General features: G+C 40.1%; 3 protein-coding genes and 1 long non-coding RNA gene across 5 annotated transcripts in view; 3 read left to right on the top strand and 1 right to left on the bottom strand.

The window, feature by feature from the left end:
- The window catches only part of LOC138965060 (uncharacterized), a 70270-nt gene extending 64707 nt beyond the window's left edge, over nucleotides 1–5563 (top strand). Inside the window, exons 6-7 of one of the 2 annotated variants that reach the window (XM_070337183.1) lie at nucleotides 1792–1883; nucleotides 3114–5563. In XM_070337183.1, coding sequence (XP_070193284.1) covers nucleotides 1792–1883; nucleotides 3114–3366 — 345 coding nt within the window. In that variant the 3' untranslated portion in view covers nucleotides 3367–5563. The remainder of the gene's footprint in view (nucleotides 1–1791; nucleotides 1884–3113) is intronic. The other variant, XM_070337184.1, reaches the window with a different exon arrangement.
- The window catches only part of LOC138965092 (uncharacterized), a 305948-nt gene that overhangs the window by 202721 nt on the left and 80822 nt on the right, over nucleotides 1–22405 (top strand). The window lies entirely within an intron of this gene.
- Nucleotides 5743–11856, top strand: LOC138965061 (uncharacterized). Its single transcript, XR_011455281.1, has 2 exons — nucleotides 5743–8692; nucleotides 8840–11856. It is a non-coding gene; the product is annotated as an uncharacterized lncRNA (long non-coding RNA).
- LOC138965062 (uncharacterized) overlaps nucleotides 12091–22405 on the bottom strand; it is a 57881-nt gene continuing 47566 nt past the window's right edge. The window contains exon 22 of the mRNA XM_070337185.1: nucleotides 12091–22301. Within this exon, the coding sequence (XP_070193286.1) occupies nucleotides 22265–22301 (37 nt within the window). The 3' untranslated portion in view covers nucleotides 12091–22264. The remainder of the gene's footprint in view (nucleotides 22302–22405) is intronic.

A 22405-nucleotide genomic window follows, 5' to 3' on the forward strand; every position in this document is an offset into this window, starting at 1 on the left:
ATCTGTATATACAGTTATAATGTATTAAGTTTGATGTGATAGTTCTTTGATTATATTGTTTTCTGTTCTTGTTGACCCTATATTAGGGCGAGGGCTGGATGTAAAAAAGCAATATTCTTGCTTATCTATTACCCTTGATAATAAAGATTTTGTCTTGTCTTGTCTCTCTGCCGTCTTTCTCTGTCTGTCTGTCTGTCTGTCTGTCTGTCTCTCTCTCTCTGTCTGTCTCTCTCTCACTCTCTCTCTCAGTGTCTGTGTCTGTCTGTCTGTCTCTGTCTCTCTGTGTCTCTCTCTGTGTCTCTCTCTGTCTGTCTGTCTGTCTGTCTCTCTCTCTCTCTCTCTCTCTCTCTCTCTCTCTCTCTCTCTCTCTCTCTCTCTCTCTCTCTCTCTCTCTCTCTCTCTCTCTCACTCTCCCCGCCGCACTGCATTTATATAGTAACCACCCCTGTAGTCATTTCTGAATCTAATCATAGCAAACTTCACATTATGAATCTTTGCTGATTCACTGCCTGAATAACTAATATGAAAGCAAAGCGCATGTAGCATTGTTAAAAAATTCTGGCATCATTTTGCTCAATTGAGCATAGCATAGTTAGCATGCTTTTGAAGGAAACGATGTGTCATGTTGATATATATATATATATAATCAGCTTTTTTGATTCATTGCTTCTTGTGTTATTGCCATCTTTCTATTGGACTGTGAATGGTACATTCATCATTGCAGATTTTTTTCTTAAAATACATGTACTTCACAAAACACTGTTTAAAGAGAGTTTCACATTTTAGCAGTTGTTGGTACAGTGGAACCCCCCTTTTAAGAGCTTCAACAATCTAAGACAAGAGGCGAAGCCTTCAAGGCTCACGTAAGAAATCGACAAACAGTAGCACAAACTCAATCACTCCGTCACACACACACACACACACACACACACACACACACACACACACACACACACACACACACACACACACACACACACACACACACACACACACACACACACACACACACACACACACACACAGTAAGCATGGGTGACACTGTGCAAGAAAGCGAGACACTAGATCTAGATCTGTCTGTCTGCATGTAGCCTGTAACTTACAGGGACACGACTGCCAACTAGTCTCGGCCCGCTCAAAATAACAATGACCGAGACTTTCAGTAATTCCTTCGCGTGACGTCTAACCCTCTTATGCCATAATGTGACGTCTTCAAATGTTAAAGTTTCTACCACAGACATACACACGCGCACACGCACAGACAGACAAAGTTACGATCGCATAGGCTACACTTACGTGAGCCAAAAATCAGGTCTCAAAGGAGGGGGTCTTAAAATGGGGGTAATATTACAGAGGTTCTGAACAGAAAGTCTGAGAAAACAAGGTCTTTAATTAAAAGAGGGGGGGGGGGGGGGGGGGGGGCTTAAAAGAGGGTTTCCATTGTATGTTCCTTTAGTGATTTCCTTTGAGTTTTAAAGGTATGAATTTGACATCTTTTCTATTGATTTGAGAAAATATGTGCTCACAGAGCTCAAACCATAAAGGTTGGAAACAGTAATATTAACAGAATATACAAGTGGTACATTGTAGTACTAATCGTCTTCAACAAATGTTCTTCTTCATATTCTTCATGTACTAATTATTTATATTAAGCCCTATATATCAAAATTGCTTTGATTTGTTCTAAGTAATAAAATAGCGTCCTTGGCTGGCCCTTCCGCCGGACTCTACATGCAATAACAATTCATTAGAGCGAGACTTCAGTACAGTTTACGTTTGTTGTGGTTGTAGGTGGACCAAGAGATGCAAAAATACATCAACGACGATGGCAATTTCATCGTGTGGCGCTATTCAGTCGGTGGAAAATATGTCATCTCTGTCAGGTGGGTACCCCTGGATAAATTACTTCTGGCGTTGCTGGTGAATTATTAAGATATTTGCATTTTGGATCAAATTATGACGTACATCTTTGTCCTTCGCATTTCTTTGCATTTTGCTTGCCGATGCTCTCAAAAAAGTACATCGTATCCTTGCAACATTTTCCGAGGTAAAACATTTTTTTAACATTTTTTTTTGTATTTGTCAAGCACATCATTGTGGGGCTTATAATCAATAACATGCATCCGTCTACAATGTATCATCATCCATCCTTCAACATGTATAATAAATATATGTAAATGGCAAGTATACAAGACATATACAACATTAGGAAATAACCGACAGACGGACATATAACATACCGTTCGCCTACAAGTAAGGCCGGAGCATAATATAAGTAATAACATGCAGAGAGAGAGAGAGAGAGAGAGAGAGAGAGAGAGAGAGAGAGAGAGAGAGAGAGAGAGAGAGAGAGAGAGAGAGAGAGAGAGAGAGAGAGAGAGAGAGAGAGAGAGAGAGAGAGAGAGAGAGAGAGAGAGAGAGAGAGAGAGAGAGAGAGAGAGAGAGAGAGAGAGAGAGAGAGAGAGAGAGTGTGTGGAGGGGGGGGGGGGGGTAATGATGCTGGTGGTATCATTTATAATGTATACTCTTAAGTATTTTTTTTAAATTTTGTTCACAAAAGCTGTTGCTATTATATATATACGCCTCTTGTATGAATTCTTTTCCAATTGCGGCCACCTTTGGAGATCTGTGTATATATTGCAGTGCTTGCTTTAGTAGACTATAGAATATGTATGAAATTATGATCTGAAATGGCACAGCAACTACAGGCCATTAACGACTCAACTGCAGTATGTAGATAAGTCAAGCTAAGCCGTGGCGCAACGAAAGGGAGCAGTTTTGCTTCACCCTCTGATAAAAAAAAATTAAACCATGTGAGCTAAGCTGTTGTTTTTAAGCAGAAACAAACATTATTGATCAATTGATTGGTTGGTTGATTGATTGATTGATTAATTGGTTGGTAGGTTGGTTGGTTGGTTGGTTTGATTGGTTGGTTGGTTGGTAGATTGATTGATTGATTGATTTGTTTGTTGCTTTTTTGATTGATTGATTGATTGATTGATTGATTGATTGACTGATTGATTAGTTGATTGACGGCGTTCTTGAACGACTAATTTATTTAGTTTTTTGCATAAATAGTTCATTTCTTCATCCGTTTATTTTCTTTCTTGCAGTCACCTTCGTAGCATCAGGCACTACGCAGTGTACGAGACGGAGAAGGACTGCAAGGTGTATTACTACATCTTCCCTAAGGGGTGCTCGCGCTTCCTCAGCCTGGCTGACCTGGTCAAGTACTCCATGACGCAGGGCGTGTCCGAGCCCACCAAGACCTTCAAGTCTCCGGATGGTAAGGAGACGCAGCGGGGTAGCGGCCGCTTCTCGCACGTCAGACTCAAGTTTCCCATCCCTCCTAGGAGAAGGAATTGAAGAGGATTTTTGATCTTGTGTTATGCTACATTGTACAAGTTCTGAACTTCATAAGAAGGTGGAAGTCTCAAGGCACCCATCCCTGCCAGGAGAAGGAACTGAAGAGGATTTTTCCCTGTGTCATACTTATAGAATACGTTCAGGACTTCATAAGAAGGTGGAAGTCTCAAGACACCCATCCCTCCTAGGAGAAGGAACTGAAGAGGATTTTTCCCTGTGTCATACTTATAGAATACGTTCAGGACTTCATAAGAAGGTGGCAGACTCAAGACACCCATCCCTCCCAGGAGAAGGAATTGAAGAGGATTCTTCTTCTTCTTCTTCTTTTTCTTATTCGTTTATGGGCTGAAACTCTCACGTTCACTCATGGGTGTTTTTTTGTGCACGAGTGGAATTTTACGGGTATGACAGTTTTTACCCCGCCATTCAGGCAGCCATACGCCGATTTCGGGGGGAAGAGGATTCATTCCTGTGTCATAGCACAAGTTCAGGACTTTGTGTGAAGGTGGCAGAAATTATTTGCTGGTTTGAATGTGTTTCGAGTCAGCTCGGTTCAAGAGAAGATGCACAAAATACTTCAGCAGTGAAGATGGACGAATAATTTACCACCATTGTGAATGAGCTGAAAGGGCAACGCTGGACTGGTTCCAGCCGGTGGAAGCTTGTACTGGAGCAGGCAACGCTGTGCTCAATGAACGCAACTGACCGCTCATGCACGCCGGTTTTTGTGCTCTCGGCGCAAAGTCAAACATCTCAACTTTAAGCTCATTTTTGGCTAGCTTAAGTCGTCTCATGCACGCCACCCCTAAAGTTCATGTAGAAACGAAGAGGACTGAGTCTTTTGAGTCAGAGCTGAACCAGCTTGGTGAAGCCCTGTTAGTGTGTGCCACTCTGACCGAGTTTTGGCTCATGACCAGCCCAGCGTACGTGTTCGCCCTACTCTTCACGAAGGCTACTGGACTTTGAGAGGCTGAGTCAGGCACGCTGTCCTTTTGTGTTGGTGAGTGAAAAATCCCCAGCTTGTGTATATGACAGAAAATGGACACTAACCTCATTCATGTTCTTGAGGTCACCTGAAACTTGGTCAGGAAAGGATTGAGCGATGTACACAATTGCTGAGTCAGGGACAACTCAATGAGCACTGATGGAAATGATTTTTATCAGTGTAAACTACTTTCAGGAGTCTTCAAACATCTGAGTGATCACCTGAGAATGTGAGGAAAAGCAACTGAAATTGCACCAGACAAATTTATGTGATCAACTTTGAGAAGAATTGAAATACTGAGGAGGGCGCAGGGACAAAAACTGTGAAGAACTGTTGTTGACAATGACAGGAAGCTGAGAATTGACAAAAGAAAGAAAGACAGACAGAACAGTAAAATGACAAAGAAAAGAAAGAAATCGGACAGACGGATAAGGAAAAGTACACTCAGACAAATGGACAAAGTTTATTTATCTAATAAATGACAAATTTCAGCACTAACATTGGCCCGGAATATTGAGTTCTACAGCTATTTGGCCTTGTGATACGGAAGTATACAGCTTAAGTAGTTGGCCCTTTAGCTGTGATGAAAACTGTCCTCGTGTGGTGTTGTAGTGATCCGTAATGTGAATTGTCTGAGTTTTTGTGTATGTTCCTGCAGGTGCTTACTGTTAACTATGAACGTGTAGTGATTGTGCATGCAACAAACGCACGCAGGCGTGCACATATATATACGCACACACACACCCACACACACCCACACATACACACACACAGACACACGCACGCACGCACACATACATACCTGTATACATACATACACACACGCACACACACACACACACACATTCTCACCCCCCCCACACAGACACACACACACTGCATACAACACGTGCTATTGGTAACACGCCAAGTGCTTCAAGGCTAAAGGATGTGGTCTTGACCTACTAATAACATCGAACACGGGCTGTGAACCACTTCAAGTCATATTATAATATATTATACAATGCAAGGCCGGAAGGAAGACGACAGGAAATTGTGACTGAACGAATAGAAAGCTCTGATTGATAAAATCGATGAAGTGTTTACTGTTGACTGTTCAGGGTGGCAAAACTAGGGAACAGAGAACAATGGGTTGAAAGACTCTCAAAGTTCAATACTTATTGTAAGAGTCCATTGAAAAAAGAACCCGTGAGTGTAATTATTTCCTGTCAACATGTTTAAAAAAAACCTAATAAATGGGTAGTGAAGTTAATACCCATTTTACACCCCCCCCCCCCCCCCCCCCCCCCCCCCCCCCCCCGCCGCCATATACACACAATTTCACTTGACACCTCCCTTTCCGCCGACACTCCCCACTGTCGACACCCCCCCACTGTCGACACCCCCCCCCCCCCTCCTCTTCCCTATAACTTGCTCTCGAGCACACTAACACGCACACACACGTATTCTCATTTTTTGCAATGTATTTTCAAACATCCTAGTTGGCAACCTGAAACCGGCAACATCTTCGCAGCATGAGGAAATATTTCATCACGATTTTTTCCCATACAATGGTGTCGGAAGTGATCAACGATGTTTTATCAGGATTAATGTTGCACAAAATGTATAATGTTTGCGAAACTTTCGTTTAGAATAGCGTCTGAATCTAGCAGTAGCAGCAAGTCACTTTTGTAAACATTTTTGTGTTCATGTTTTAAGCCTCAGGGTTGAATTAGGGATATTAGTTCTCGTCTCATCTTCAGTTGTTTCGGTGTGTTGAGCTGTTAATGATGCACTCTCTGTCTCTGTCTATCTCTCTGTATGTCAGTTTGTGTGTGTGTGTGTGTGTGTGTGTGTGTGTGTGTGTGTGTGCGTGGGGAGGGGTGTGTGTTTGTCATTAATGATCCTCTTTGTTGCAAATCAGTTTACAATCAAACGCATTTATAATTATTTTGTTAACGACCAAACACGGCCTTTTTTTAATTTTATAAATACTTTACACAGTTTACGGATCTTAAGTTTTTCCCCAGAACAATGTTGTTGACCCGATGAAGGTTTCTATCTTTGTGTTTGTTACATTTCCGTTAGTTCCTGTTGACGGTAAAGTGTGATGGGTGTGACAGTAAAGTGTGATGGGTGCAGCCTATCCTGCGGTAAGGAGTTTCGGAACTCATAAATCTTGCTCGTGCTCGTATCACAAGTGCTGCTTTTCAATGTCATGTTGACACTGTAAGGCCTGGCGCTCGCCTATATGTAATTTCGGCAGGACAGACGACGCACTGCAGATCATGTTATCCCAGCCCGCTGCACGTTGCGTGAAAGAAAAACAGGCCAAGTAATCGTCATAATCCCTATCGCAGCATCAATAATATGCAGCGCGTCGTCTGTGCCGCTGAAACTGCGCTGGTATAACCTGCCCCTAAGGACTGATGTACTGGAGCTTGTAGGCTGACACTCGTACCTGCCCTGGCGACCACGAATTGATCACACCTCCTGCCAATTAAAAGTAATAAGACCGCCCTAAAAATAGGTATATCCCCAGCGAGAGTTTTTTCTTCTATATGATTCACCTTTCCTCATAACGACCATGCACCTGGCTAAAACAACTACTTTTAGTCCGTCTCTTGGGGGGTCGTTCTAGACAGGTTTGACTGTACACAGTGCCAGGCTTGAAGACAATCGATGGAAGTATTGTATTATGCATAAAGCCTTCACTTGTATTGATTATTATTACCAATTCAGTGCCCCATATGGCTTTTTGACCAATCAGGACGGACTCTAGGTGACCCGGCTAAATGTTATAACTGACGTTCAGGCAGGGACCCTTTTTGTTTATCAAGCTAAAAATGAATAAGGCAAAGTAAAAATTTAAATCAGCAATATCAGTGTGATTTATTCTAAAGAATGACACTTCAAATGCTGTCAGATAATACTCTCTTTATCTAAAAAATACCGAAAAGCGAGTTTTGTCGGTGGGTGCTTTACGGAACAGTGAGTCACCGCCCATCCTCTGAGTGTGCAATGCCGACTCGCTCACTTGAAATATAAATTATCAAAGTTCGGAAAATCAAGTGAAATTGGGTCACTCGCTTTACGTCAAATGTATCTTTACGTCATTTCCCATCCGTCTGGAGTCGGTTCTCAGTAAATCTGCCGCTCTCTGTTCAACAAGAAAAAGCGAAGCAACCGAAACCCATGTTCAACATGGTTTGTTGTGTGTCAAACGCATTTGACCTGTGAATATTCATCACGTAAGGTGTGTTACTCTGATTGGCTGACCCTAGTCACGAGAATTCTTTGACTGACAGGCATAATCAGGTAGGAGCGCTCCAGTTCCCATTGCGGCTGTTCTGTCTAATTCGCGGGGTCGCTTCGAAATTTCTTTTGGTCGAATTAAACGGTAATAAAACCGTTATTTCTAATATGCTGACTGTTAGCAAATGATAACAGACATGTCTCACAAACGATATCAGCATTCGCCTAAAAGCTCATGCTTGATATCTTTTTTCTCGACATGTCTGTTATCATTTGCTAACAGTCAGCATATTAGAAATAACTCATACTATTAAAACCGGTCACACGCGTTGATATAATATACTTGAAGCCCCTGTGTGACAGTGCCAGAGCACAGGCACATGACAATGATTTGGGAGAAAAATAGTGCAAGCGCAGTGAGGGTGATTCATGGTGCCTCATCTTCTTTTTTGTCTGAAGACAGCACAGGGCTCCCTTACAACCCTGCTCCCTCCCCCCCCCCCCCCCCCCTCCCAATCCTCTTTCACGGCCACCGTCTTTGTGCTTAATTTTTTTTCACTGGTATAATGTGCCTGTGTGGTTCAATTATGGAAAGACCGTAAGACCGTTGATCTCATTTCGCCAACATTCCAGTTATTTCGTGCCAACGATCGTGACGATCTTTTTGTTTTGTGATGATGGACATCCTCGGGACCAATCAAAAGTGCCCTTCCATTGCAGATGCCCTTTCTTTACAAAGTGATATCATATTTTATCCTACATACGTGAGAGAGACACCCGTGAGATAATAATCGTTCAAATCACACGTGTGTATATCATGTAAATGAGGTCATGTCAAGCAAGTCTGGCAGGGACCTGTTTTTCCACTGCTTGTGATGCCAAAGTCACCGAGACAAACGTCATTATAGAAACAAAAATTGCGCTCGCTAATTACCCTCGATGAATCTTTAGAACTAACACGTCACGCCAGACTTTGAGAGTGACGTTTCTTTGCTTTGACGTAATAGATTGCACGAGGCTTTAGAAGAGATCGAGGTTCCAAAACAAGCGTCTTCATTTTAGCTGCCTCGACTGCGAGACATTTTCAGTAATATACACGTAAATACAGTATGTAGGATAAACAGAATACTACATGGCTTGCTGTGTCGTACCAGATTTACACTCGTTGCTTTTTCAAATAGTGAACAGCTCGCTTTCGCTCGCAGTTCAATATTTAAAAAAACAACTCGTGTAAATCTGGTACGACACAGCAAGCCATGTAGTATTCTCTATGGTGAAGATATAGATATCATGTACTTCGTTTGCATGAAGTAAGAGCAGCATCCTTTTATTTGGACACATACTAACATCGACATTACTGCAGCTAGAGTGAACATGTTTTGCTGAAATATTTTCGCACATAATTGACACAGGTGTAAGTTAGGAATATTTCAGGAAAGGTATTTTTGATGGAGGGATTAGGCCTAGGACAAGAGATGTTCTGTACGGTCGGAGGGACATCACATTGCAGGTTCCAATGTGCCCCCGGCAGATCCAACAAACTTGCTCAGACTGATAAGCTTAGCTAACAGCTGATGCATCCCCGCCCCCACCCCTCCCCCAAAAAAATAATTGAATTTAAAAAAAAAATTAAAAAAATTAACAGAACAAATTAACTATACAAAAAAAATATATATATTATATATATATATGTAAAAAACGAAACAAATAAAACATCCGAACTGCAACTTGAGTTGTCTTGACTGGCTGTAAGTTAGAATGTGATATCAAATGAATTTGTGGGAGGGACTGCGGGAATACTTGCACCTTTACAGGCCACTGCTGGAACAGTAGGCTGGGGGGAACATGGACTGTATACCTCGTACTGGACACGATCTTGTGTTCAACATTTTGTTTTGTTTGCTCTGCCAGTATGCTTACCCCTTTGTTCAAATGGTTTTGTGTTCAGTAGTTAGTTTTGTTTGCTTTGTCAATAGGCAAGGAAAAGGTAGGCAAAGGCTTTTTTCTATGCCGTCCTAGTTTATGCCTTCGTATCAGGTTCATGACATTGTCACAGTGTGTGTGTGTGTGTGTGTGTGTGTGTGTGTGTGTGTGTGTGTGTGTGTGTGTGTGTGTGTGTGCTATGCTATGCTAACTTGGTTTTTCTGTCCCCAGAACTATTGTATTTGGGACATGACGTGGTTATATACAAGGGTGTTTGTGTGTGTGTGCGTTTCTGTGCGTTTGTGTGTGCATACATGCATGCCAGTGAGCTAGTGTGTGCGCAGGAATGTACTGCCAGACCCTATTTTTTTTTACTTCAGTCTTGAACTCCAAATTAGTGCAGTGTGCATGTGGCCCCATTAATAGTTTGTAGCCACTGTAGTGTTCTCAAGGACAGTATGTAGCTGGCTTATATACTAGACATCAATCTGTAGCTAGCTCTAGGCTTACAATACATTGTTAAAGCAGTGTTCACTGAGTATTGAGAGGTATATTTTTGTTAGCAGCAAAGTATGCTTGCAGTAGCTTAGCAGAAACAGCTTGTACATATTTTCGCTTCTTGATGCGCTGTTGTTCTTTCGTTCAGTAACACTTTTAGTCATCAGAATGCTTTGTAGACTTTACATTTTTGTCTTTTTATATACTTAGTGTTTTTATGTTAAGTTGTTTTGTGTCAAGTCTTTTTATGCTCAGAATGCTTTGTAGTCTTACAATTTTAGCATAGCCTTTTTATTTTAAGTTATTTTTATGCTTAGTCTTTTTATGTTTAGTATTTTTATGCTTAGTCTTTTAATGCTAAGTCTTTTTATGCTCAGAATGCTTACATTTTTTGCTTAGTCTTTTTTATTCTAAGTCTTTTTATGCTAAGTAAAATGTATGCTTAGGCTTTTTATGCCAAGTCATTTTATGCTAATTTTTTTACGCTTTAGTCTTTCTATGCTGAGGCTTTTTATGCTTAGTCTTTCTATGCTTAGTTTTTTTTAATGCTTTAATCTTTCTATGCTAAGTCTTGTTATGCTTTGCTTTGCTTTGAGTTTGACGAAGACGGGTCGTACGGTGCAGGGATGTACAGTGCATGATGCTTTGCTAGGCGGAGCATATTGGACATGATATGCTCTGCTGTGCAGGGCATATATGTAGGTAGATGCTCAATTGTATACCTAAAATAGCTCCCAGCCACCTCCATACCCCACCCCCACCCCCTCTCAAATCTCTCCCTTCCCGACCTTCCAACACTAACATCTCGATCAGCACCACTCTGTCCCATCTCTTACCTGTCTGCAGCCTTGGCAGGAATATTTGTGTATGCTAGTTGCTAGGCAAGGAAGTGAAATAGGTCAAGTTTTTTTTTATGAGATGTACTCAAAGTGTTGTACTTTTTGAAGGTGAGGTAAGCTGAGAACTGCTAAATAAATAGCTCAGAAGGAAAACCCAGTGGAGACATGCTTAATTCAGTGGTGTTACTGTAAATAATGAGCTGTGATCTGCTTTTTTTCTCGAAAGAAAAAAGCCAGATATGCAGCGATGCGTTTATCCATGAATCCTGTTCCTTTCATAGATTATTAGATGGGAGCTCATTATTCATTGTGGTGCCATCGGATTGTCTCTATACTTGCTTTTCTCCCTAAGCTATATTAATTGCTTACAGCTTCTTCACCTTCAGGGAAAACAACTTTTCCACAGTTTTTAAAAACGTCAAGTAATTTTCCAAAATCATGTATTTGATGTGTACAGATATGCAAATCTGAAGTTGACTTTGCAAGCAATTTGCAATTTTCACCGAATATTTAGTGCCAAAGCTTCATGCAGCAAGCAATTTGTGAAGTAGATTTCGTAAAGTCATGACAGTCTCTATAGAGACACAGATCTGAAATTGCAGCAAACTGAGACTCAGGTCTGAAAGCTATGAAGCTGAAAAGCTCTGAACTACTGATTTCTTAAAAATTCATTCATTCATTCATTTATTTGTCATTTTGTTGTTTGAATCAGTAGATTTTGATGTGATGCTGCACCCACTGTACAGGTTAAAGTTTTAGAAGAAATTTGTTTTAGAATTATAAGATGACTTTGTCTTGGTCAGTTTTTACAGCTTTTGGAGGTACATGTACTACTTTTTGCATACAGTGAATGTTAAGTTTGTTTTATGTAATCGGATGTTTATTTATTTTCACTGGAAGATGCTCAATTTTCTTTTTGTACATATTATTGAATAAACTTTTAGACAATAAGAAGAAATGAAAAAAGAAGAAGTTTGAATAAACTTACATTGTTAAACAAATCTGAACAAATTGCATTACCTGCTCTTGTTTCTTGTGTGTGTGTGTGTGTGTGTGTGTGTTCTGTGTGCATGAGACTCTGTGAGGACCCTTGTTAGTACACATACTTGTGTGTGTGTGTGTGTGTGTGTTTTATATTCCTATTTGCTTCATATCATTGTTGTCAAAACACACACACACACACACACACACACACACACACACACACACACTCTGCACACAGGCAATGTTACTACACAAAATTGCTCAACATCAATATCTGGTTTATTCAAGTGAACCCAATTGTCATTCTCTGTATTTATAAAACCTACATAAAATTTGGCATATGCACTTGACACAGGCAGTTCATAAATAAAAGCACTCGTACACGCGCATGGCACACAACTTAATGGGAAACTAGTCTTGACACTGAAACGTAAATCTCAAACGCACACTAAAAAAGCCAATGAATAATTTACAGGTATCAAATGGTAACCAACATGATATGAAGGTTTAAATACAATGAAAACAGGAGAATAAGAATATCGAGAATGAAATGAAGAAGAAGAAGAAGAAGAAGAAGAAGAAACTTGGACACAAGCCAAAAATTAGTATGAGTCTGCCTCAGCTTTTTCTGCGCAGAGTTTTTGTTGTTCATCAGGCATGGGAATTCCAAAATAGAAAAAAACACTGAAGATAGGCCAAGCGTTTTAGACCAATATTTTGATAGTACTTGTGAAAGCAAATAATGGATAGAGAGACAATAGTATACATATAATTTAATTTACCTTTTTTTTGCCGCGTACAATTTTTTATTTTCGCTGAAACGTAATTTCCTTTTCGCGGAAATCCGCGATTTCGCGGACAATTCCCATGCCTGGTTGTTGTATGAACACCTACGTCAATCTGGATAAATTAAATTCAGCAATATATTTCCACTCTGCGCAGCAAGCAGCCAGGCTGTTGAAGATTAGTATGTGTCCAAGTGGAAGCTAGGATGCTCTTATTCAGGGATATGTAATAATTTACATAATTGCTTACACAGGAAGGTTACAGGTTCCATTAACGAACATGCAGGCAGATACACATCACCGTAACAATTTACACACCTGCAATGAACATTTAACCAGCTGTCATTTTTTTTATGGTGATATATCTTGGTGGTGAAGATTAGGATTTCTGACGCAATAGAAAAGTTTTAACATCTTTTTAATTTTATAGGATCACATGATGTAGATGTTCTAGATAACAAGTCAGCAGAGATGTATCACATTCATTCTTTCTTTCTTTCTTTATTTGGTGTTTAAGGTCGTTTTCAACCACGAAGGTTATATCGCGACGGGGAAAGGGGGGGTGATGGGATAGAGCCACTTGTTAATTGTTTCTTGTTCACAAAATTGCTCCAGGGGCTTGCAACGTAGTACAATATATTACCTTACTGGGAGAATGCAAGTTTCCAGTACAAAGTCAAAGGACTTAACATTTCTTACATACTGCTTGACTAAAATCTTTACAAACATTGACTATATTCTATACAAGAAACACTTAACAAGGGTAAAAGGAGAAACAGAATCCGTTAGTCGCCTCTTACGACATGCTGGGGAGCATCGGGTAAATTCTTCCCCCTAACCCGCGGGGGGATGTATCACATTAAGTTGTGTCACAGTATTCAATAACTGGATTTAAACTTTCTTTCTTTATTTGGTGTTTAAGGTCGTTTTTAACCACGAAGGTTATATTCTCGACTGGGAAAGGGGGGAGATGGGATAGAGCCACTTGTCAATTGTTTCTTGTTCAAAAAAGCACTAATCAGAAATTTGCTCCAGGGGCTTGCAACGTAGTACAATGTATTACCTTACTGGGAGAATGCAGGTTTCCAGCACAAAGGACTTAACATTTCTTACATACTGCTTGACTAAAATCTTTACAAACATTGACTATATTCTATACAAGAAACACTTAACAAGGGTAAAAAGAGAAACAGAATCCGTTAGTCGTCTCTTACGACATGCTGGGGAGCATCGGGTAAATTCTTCCCCCTAACCCGCGGGGGGAACTGGATTTAAACATTAATTTTACTAATCAACATACAGGTAAAGCATTTCAAACAGTGAGAATCTTTATCACACTAACTTCTGGACGTGGTATTACAATTTCAGCAACATGGATAGAATTGAAAACCTTAGCCAAAATGACAATTATGTGGTGCCTAATATACTTAAAATAGCCCCAAACCCACATAGCAGAAGACTTTTAATGAATTTGCCGACACTTTCTTTCTTTCTTTATTTGGTGTTTAACGTCGTTTTCAACCACGAAGGTTATATCGCGACAGGGAAAGGGGGGAGATAGGATAGAGCCACTTGTCAATTGTTTCTTGTTCACAAAAGCATTTATCAAAAATTTGCTCCAGGGGCTTGCAACGTAGTACAGTGGAACCCCTCACAAGGACCCCCCTCTCTAGCGACTACCCCGCCACAACGACCCTTTTTTTTTTAAAAACCGATGTGTTTCCTTATGTAGTTGTCACCAGTGTAGCAACCACCCCGCTCTAACGTCTAAGGACCAACCTCGACCACCCCGCTCTAACGTCTAAGGACCGACCTAACACCTTGTGTAACGACTTTGTCAGACAAAGCCTGAAGACTCTCAGTCAGCGTAACGCATCACTGACAAACCGGTTATGACCAGTTATAACCGTCTCGCGTAAGCAAAGGCACTAAACCGCTGAGAGGTGTGATGGTTGGGTGGGCTGAGTAAACATCACAAACCAATCATCGAGAAAACAAACTCACGTGACCAGCATACACCGTTCAACTCAGTCAGAATAGACAGTCTTTGGACAGAAGAGCAGTGGAGATCGACATGGCGTCTACAAATAAAATAAAATATTTAACTCTCGAAAATCGAGTGAATGTTGTGAACAGACACAAAAAGGGAGAAACTGCCATTGCGATTGCAAAAAGTCTTGATGTTGGAAAATCGCAAATTCAAAGAATTATCCAAGACAAAGAAAAGATTCTGAAAAGGTGGGAAAGTGGTGACAATGCCGGATCAAAGCGGAAGAAGACAACATACTCTGACGTAAATGAAAAGGTTTGGGATTGGTTCCTGGCTGCCAGAAAAAAGAATTTTCCGATCTGCGTGTGCGGCGAGATCAAAGGCAGGTCCATTGTGATAGCTGGGTGGCCTTGTTTATAGACACTGACCTTCTTCCCAGGGGTCATTGACCTAGTTTTAGCTATGAGAGGTGGTTCTCCTTTCATATCTGAGAGAGGAAACACTTTCTGCACCCGGGTCAGTGACCGAGTTTAACCTATGGGGAGTTTAACTTATGGGGCGGTCTCTTTGATGTCTTGAGAGGAAACTTGGCCAGGGTATTACATGCACCAGAACTGGTGGACACCATGGACAATGTCAAACATGAAATCGAAGCAGTTTGCTTGAGGGAACGGTGGTCAGCAACTCAAACTTCTCTGTTTTCTTTTTTTAAGAAAATCTGACTTTCGTTGTGGCCCCCTGACCCCGCCCCCTCCCTCTTTAAGGACCCCCCTCCATAAGGACCGATTTTTGTCAACATTTTCAAGGTCGCTAGAGAGGGGTTCCACTGCACAATGTATTACCTTACTGGGAGAATGCAAGTTTCCAGTACAAAGGACTTAACATTTCTTACATACTGCCTGACTAAAATCTTTACAAAAATTGACTATATTCTATACAAGAAACACTTAACAAGGGTAAAAAGAGAAACAGAATCCGTTAGTCGCCTCTAACGACATGCTGGGGAGCATCGGGTAAATTCTTCCCCCTAACCCGCGGGGGGATTCGCTGACACGTTGAAACATCATTGATATATTAAAATAATCACACATGAATAACATCATTACCACAAGTAAATATTAACCAGCATCTTCTATCAGTCTTTGCAAGTTTTAATGGCTTTGACATAACATGCTGTTCACATGGCAGGTTTTTAACCGATTTCCACCACACTTCTGAATGATTTTTGTCACCTTTTAAACTCGTTGAGAAGTTATCGTCTTTTCAATTTTCTGATAATTTTCGTCAGACCTTTTCTTAGGCTTAACAAAGAGAGCCCATGGTGAGCCCACACTGTCTGTTGAAAACAGACTTCAATACACGATGTTCGGGAATAGCTCTGTCTGGTTTTTATGGATTGTGAAAGAGTTATATCCTTGTTTGTCCAAGCTTGCTTCCTTTTTTTTTATATAGAAACACAGAGGCAAGCTACACATGACATTGTAGGCTTTGTCTTGGTGTTTCTATGGAAACAAGTTATTTCCTGAGTTTGTCTATTGAGAGTGTGTTTGGAAAAGTCATTTCAAAAATGGGGAGAAAGTTGAACAGTGCTCCTTTGGCATTTCGGGTCAGATAAGAATTGGTTGAAAATCAGGGTGACACTGTTTACATGGCCAACTTCTCCCCGAGTTTGCCTCGCCAACTTAAGAGTGACTTCCAGCTGACAAAAGATGGTTGAAAGTCGTTTGAAAGTTAGCCACGTGAACATGCACCTAAATCAACATGTCTTAATGAGCACTAGTGAAGTGACTATTAAAACAGCTATTCAACAACAATAACCCAAAGCACTTACAGCCTTGGAAGCAACTGGGAAGTATCACAATATGCTAGTAATTAACAAGCCAATCAGCCATATATTTTATCAAAACCTCAGCAAGTTCAATATATCTTTAAATCCACGATTCATGCAAGATTTTGCACGATTGGGAGGTTTATGAACTTTGCTATGTGAACCGAATAAAAAGTAAATGTTTTCTGTACAGCTATAATGATATTTTGATCATGAATATCAAATGTCTACACTACTTCATTCTTTCATTTTTTTCCAGAACAATCTAGTTTATATGTTTACTATTTTATTATCTAAATACAAAGACCAAAGCCTATTCCCCCCAAAAAACACCAAAAATACTACAAAAAATAAACAAAAATACAACAAAACATTTATGTTTGTCTTTTTGGGGTAAGACTAAGAGTAATACTAATAGTAAACATCTTGCAGGAAACCAGCTGCTAAAAATATGTATCTAATAATTATTGACAGTTTCATTAGTACTAAAAACACAGGCCATTACAAAGTAAAATTAAAAAAGGCAATAAAAGACAACACGCTGCCACTTAAATGCCATACACCCCCTCAGGAAACCATGTTTTACAGTGCCATAAGTGTTCTACCATAAAGTTATCGTGTCAGGAGGGATATATTTGCAGCACCTGTACTCCAGTGAGAAACGCATCACCGATGTGTAACTTTGCACAAAACCAAGACTAAGGTGCATTTCAGAACAGTAGCATAAGATGTGGCTTTGCAAACAAATACAAAAAATTAAAAATGATAACGAAAGGGATCAACCTTGAAAGGTAAAGGAGGTGCAATTAAAGCCATGAGTTTCTGCAAGACCAATCATCACAGACGTGTGTTTAAATAATGTGAATCAGATTCTCTGCTAGGTTTATAACATGTACACTGAAAAGGTCTTTCAACTCTGACTTAGTAACTAACTACCTTCTAGTTTTTGGCTCACGTAAGTGTAGCCTATGCGATGCTAACTTTTGTCTGTCTGTGCGTGCGTGCGTGCGTGCGTGCGTATGTATGTATGTCTGTGGTAGAAACTTTAACATTTGAAGACGTCACAACATGATTTGAAGACGTCACATTATGACGTAAGAGGGTTAGACGTCACGCGAAGGAATTACTGAAAGTCTCGGTCATTGTTATTTTGAGCGGGCCGAGACTAGTTTTTTCTTCGAAATCGGCCATTCAGATCTAGATCTAGTGTCTCGCTTTCTTGCACAGTGTCACCTATGCCGCTTACTGTGTGTGTGTGTGTGTGTGTGTGTATGTGTGACGAAGTGATTGAGTTTGTGTTACTGTTTGTCGATTTCTTACGTGAGCCTTGAAGGCTTCGCCTCTTGTTACTAATCTAAGTTAACAAACAAACAAAAAATGGAAAAAAATGAAAAGAAAAAAGTCATCAGAACGATGCACTATTTGACTGCAAAAGCATTTGTAAACACGGTTAACATTGGCATTACACAAACTTCCGCAGACACAAAATCCAGGTTCTGCAAAACACACGCACGCACACACTACGTTAGGCCAAAAAAACAAAATAGGTGTGGTTACGGTAACATAGCCAAAAAAAATAGGGTAGGTAGGTAGGCAATCACTTTTTTTTTTTTTAACTTTTTTTTTTAATGTGTACAAATTAAACCTACTTGACAGGGAAATAAGTGTGCGACACGGGCGCTTTCGCTTTCATTGCGTTTTTTGCACTCGCTTTTTTTTTTTTTTTTTTTTTTTTGACAAATGTAATAAAAAGTTATAGGATCGGCCCCTAAAAATAGGGTAGGTCGGGTTACCATAACCACATCCAATTTTTTTTTTAGGCCTTACCCCACAGTGAAAAAAACAACAACCCAGAATGCAGCAAAACAAAGCTGAATAACAAAGTTGTATGTAAATCATCCATAGTCCAATTCTTACACCAGCAGATTTGTAATTTCCTGAGGGGGGAAAAAGACAGAAATACAAGAGGTTGACAGCCAACAATCAAACACATCATCCCACATGCACAGACAAGAGAGAGAGACATACGACAAGAGAGAGAGACATACACAGTTTTTGACACTTTCTTGGAGAGAGAGAGAGAGAGAGAGAGAGAGAGAGAGAGAGAGAGAGAGAGAGAGAGAGAGAGAAGGGGTGTGACATTAGCAAATAGAACACTTCCTAATGTCTGTAATATGAACACTTATCTCCAGTACTTTAAATATCCGTTTGACACGCACAAGTGATTTTCATGACAACTTAAAACACTTTGGGTCCAGGCCATGCAACTGTTGGTGACACATTCACACAACGCACCAGCAAACAACGTGAGCTGTAATATGATATTGCACAATATTCTAAACAGGTCCAATCATATTAAACCTTCTCTATCTGGGGTATATAAAACTATTGATGTCGCGTTGACCATTTAGTGATGAAGGAAAAGCTCTTAGTTTGCCATTTTGGTAATCTTATGTTGACCATAATTTCTGTGCTTTAATTACTTTAAAAAAAATTTTTAAACAAACAACACAAGGACAGTTAATGTCGGCCAGACAGTACAATCACGGGTACAACCGGTAGCCATGAGTGTCAGTTCTCTTATCATTTTCTGATTTCAGTTGACAAAAGAAAGAATGACAGTTAAGTTCCTTTTTGCCATTCTGTAACATTTGGGAAAAGCCTGTATAGCCATGCCGTTGTCTTCTCCGTGTATAACAGTTCTTTGACTGACAATCCCAACTTCTTCTAAAATGAAATATTTACCACAATGAAAATCACCTACAAAGTGGATGTGGCGATACAAAAAAGTTAAGCCTCATTTGTAGGCCCTTTTCAAAAGTAGACAGCTGTTAATATAATTGCTAACTGCAGACACATATAATGTTTATCTGCAAAAAATGTTAATTTACAGACAGCTACGAACAAAATATCACAATCACACTGCACAAAGATGCTTTTGGCTTTCATGAATGTAAACAGCAAAATGCAAATTAATGTAAATTTGACAAAAATAGATAAAGCAGTGAAAATAATTAACAATTACAATGCAGATTATGATGATCGCTGTACAACTGAAAGAGTGATTCATAAGAACTCAGCAGCAGTTAAAATTAATATACACAATTTTCTGATCAGCTGAACTCACTTTTGCACAGACAACAGTACATAACATGAATATATACAGGTTAAATGATGCCGGTCAAAATGTGGAGAGAAAAAAGTATTTATCGGTGTGATATTGTCATAATAGTACAAACTCATCCTGAATTAACTCAGGTCAAAATGAGTTCGGCTCATTCTCTCCCTGACAGGATGCCTTGATTTTCCTTGTCTGGCAAGGAAACTGAATTTTAAAAAAAATTTGTTTAACATATTTAGAGCTTTTTGTAATGTATTATTGATATAAGCAGATTCGCGATCGTCGATAATGATTTTTCATGGTGTTGTGTAATTTTTAAATTAAAAAGGAATTGATATGCAAGACAGTTTCAAGCGAGCTATTTTTCGCGGCTGTATTTACTGTGCAAACAACTCTAAATATGGCAAAAGTGTCACGTGATAATCAACCGTTTGGTTTCGGCGCTAACTGGAGCAGACGATTTTTTCTGTAACCAGTTGACAGTGATGAAACCATATATTACCGTCTCCTTCCGGCAGCAGTCCCAAAATTTCGACTTGTTTTGACCTTAGAACGATGTCTTTATCATAACTGTGAAGAACAGAACGGAGATCACTGTCGAAGTCGGCCAATCTACAATCATTTTCGTCTCGCGAACACTGATCTCAAATTTAGATCAGTGCTCGCAAAAACCATATGGGAGATAACTCTGTATTTTTGTTTTGATAGATTCGCGTAGGACTGTAGCGTCCGGTCAGGGAGAGAATGAGCCGAACTCATTTTGACCTGAGTTCAGGATGAGTACAAACTATGAAACTGAAAAATAATGCAGGAAGGAAACACATCAGCATCAAAATACGCAAACAATTATGTGTTCTTTGCAATCAAACGATACCTTGTAATTAATGTAATCGCATATATATTTATAACATTGCTGCAATACAAGTGAGCATTGATTACCAATAATATTTAGATATATACCCTGAAATTATGAGCACCTTCATTAAATGAATCAGGGTAACATACATGATTATCAGGTTCAAGTTAAACAATCCCTAACACTAACAGATCCGAACTCATCATCATTTGAAACACTCAACTGTCTTTGGTCACATACAAGAGACATTTCTTCCTCTTCTGCGCTCATGGGCTGCAATTTCCATGTACGCTTGTGTTTTGCACGAGTGACGTTTAAAAAAATTCGTGTATGACCCTTTTTTGCCCGCCATTTAGGCAGAAATACACCATTTTGGAAGATGCGGGTTAAGTGTTTTCATGTTTCTAATGACCCACCAAACTTTGACATGGATTACAGGATCTTTACCCTGAGTACTAGGTTGTATGCCTACACATGAAAGAGGATAAGGCACTAAGCAGGTCTGCACATAAGTTGACCTGGGAGATCGGAAAAATCTCCACTTTAGACCACCTGGCGTAGCCGTGATTCGAACCCTGAACCTTTCACACAGGCGGCCAATGACTTAACCACTAGGCCACTGAACACGTCTATCTCTTCTTCCAAGAGCAAAGAAGAAAATTTGCATCTGATGTGTTATTTGGAGGAGGTAAAGAAATCATAACTATTTTCTTTCCTTTGATTTTTTTTCTTCTTCAAGATCTGTCAAGGGCAGACCGTTAACTGTTAGCTTTCAATGAATAACATTTATCTCTTGATCTCTCTTCCCTCCATTCCCTCACTAATTCTGTTCTTTCTTGAGTATTAACCACAGATGCACGCACCCACGCACACATACGGGATTGCTTGCATACATGCATGCATGCACAAACACAAGAACACACACACACTTGTCAGCATACACCCCTGTTGCAGTGCTGTACTCGCTCATAACAAAATGTGCACACAGATGAATAATGCTCAAAACCCAGAAGTGCACACAACATGAGATATCTCAGCTCTATAAATTACATTCCATAAAAGCACGCCACATTAAGCTTTTCAAGTAGTCACACAGTTTATGACCTAGCGATCACCCCTGCTTCACATGTTAAAGCATGTACCATCCCAGTTTAAACAGAACAGGAGGTAGTTTATCCAGGACAGGGTATACAGTGGTACCTGTGATGAAAGGACACCCTTGGGACCAGCAAACAGTGTCCTTACATTGCAGGTGGCCTCTGATGCAAGGCATATACTATAGTTGCGTTAATAGACTGCAGGGCATTGAAAAGTGTCTTTTCTTAGGTGTCCTCTCTCTGAAGGAGCATCACATTCCAGGAGCTCTCATGACAGGTTTACTTCAAGTACAGACATCAGGAGTTCTCTCTTGAGAGGTGTCCTCTCATAGGAGGGGTCTTACATTGCAGCTAGCTACCACTGTATACACAGACCATTTAGCACATCACAGATACGCCAGAAATATCCTGCGTTTTGGAGGCCTTTTCTTGTTCTTTCTGTCTTTATTTAGTGTTTAACGTCGTTTTCAACCACGAAGGTTATATCGCGACGGGCCTTTTCTTGTGATGAGTCCTCTTGTCGTAAGGACCATATAACACAGGCACCACTGTATAACAGAAGAGTGAATAGGCCACAGGTATAAGCCAATATTAGCCAGTGATTTTGGAGGCCTTGTCTTGGGACGCATCTTCTAATCAAAGAGGCCGTACATTGCAGGCGCCACTGTATAAACGCCTGTTTGAACAGGCTGGAGGCAGGCGGAAACCCTTTCAATGCCTTTTTTTCAGGACATAATATGTCTGTCATTGTTGGGTGATCAGGCCAAAGAAGCTTCTCTCAGTACATTCAGCCACCTGAAAAAAAAGAGAGCACATCACGGTTATATATTCACGGTTGAGGGGCTGTTTCACATTAATGGGTTTACCTTTCAAACCACAGCTCTTCTCTGTTGTCAAAT

This window comes from Littorina saxatilis, linkage group LG4, assembly GCF_037325665.1.
Source record: "Littorina saxatilis isolate snail1 linkage group LG4, US_GU_Lsax_2.0, whole genome shotgun sequence".
Taxonomy (NCBI): domain Eukaryota; kingdom Metazoa; phylum Mollusca; class Gastropoda; order Littorinimorpha; family Littorinidae; genus Littorina; species Littorina saxatilis.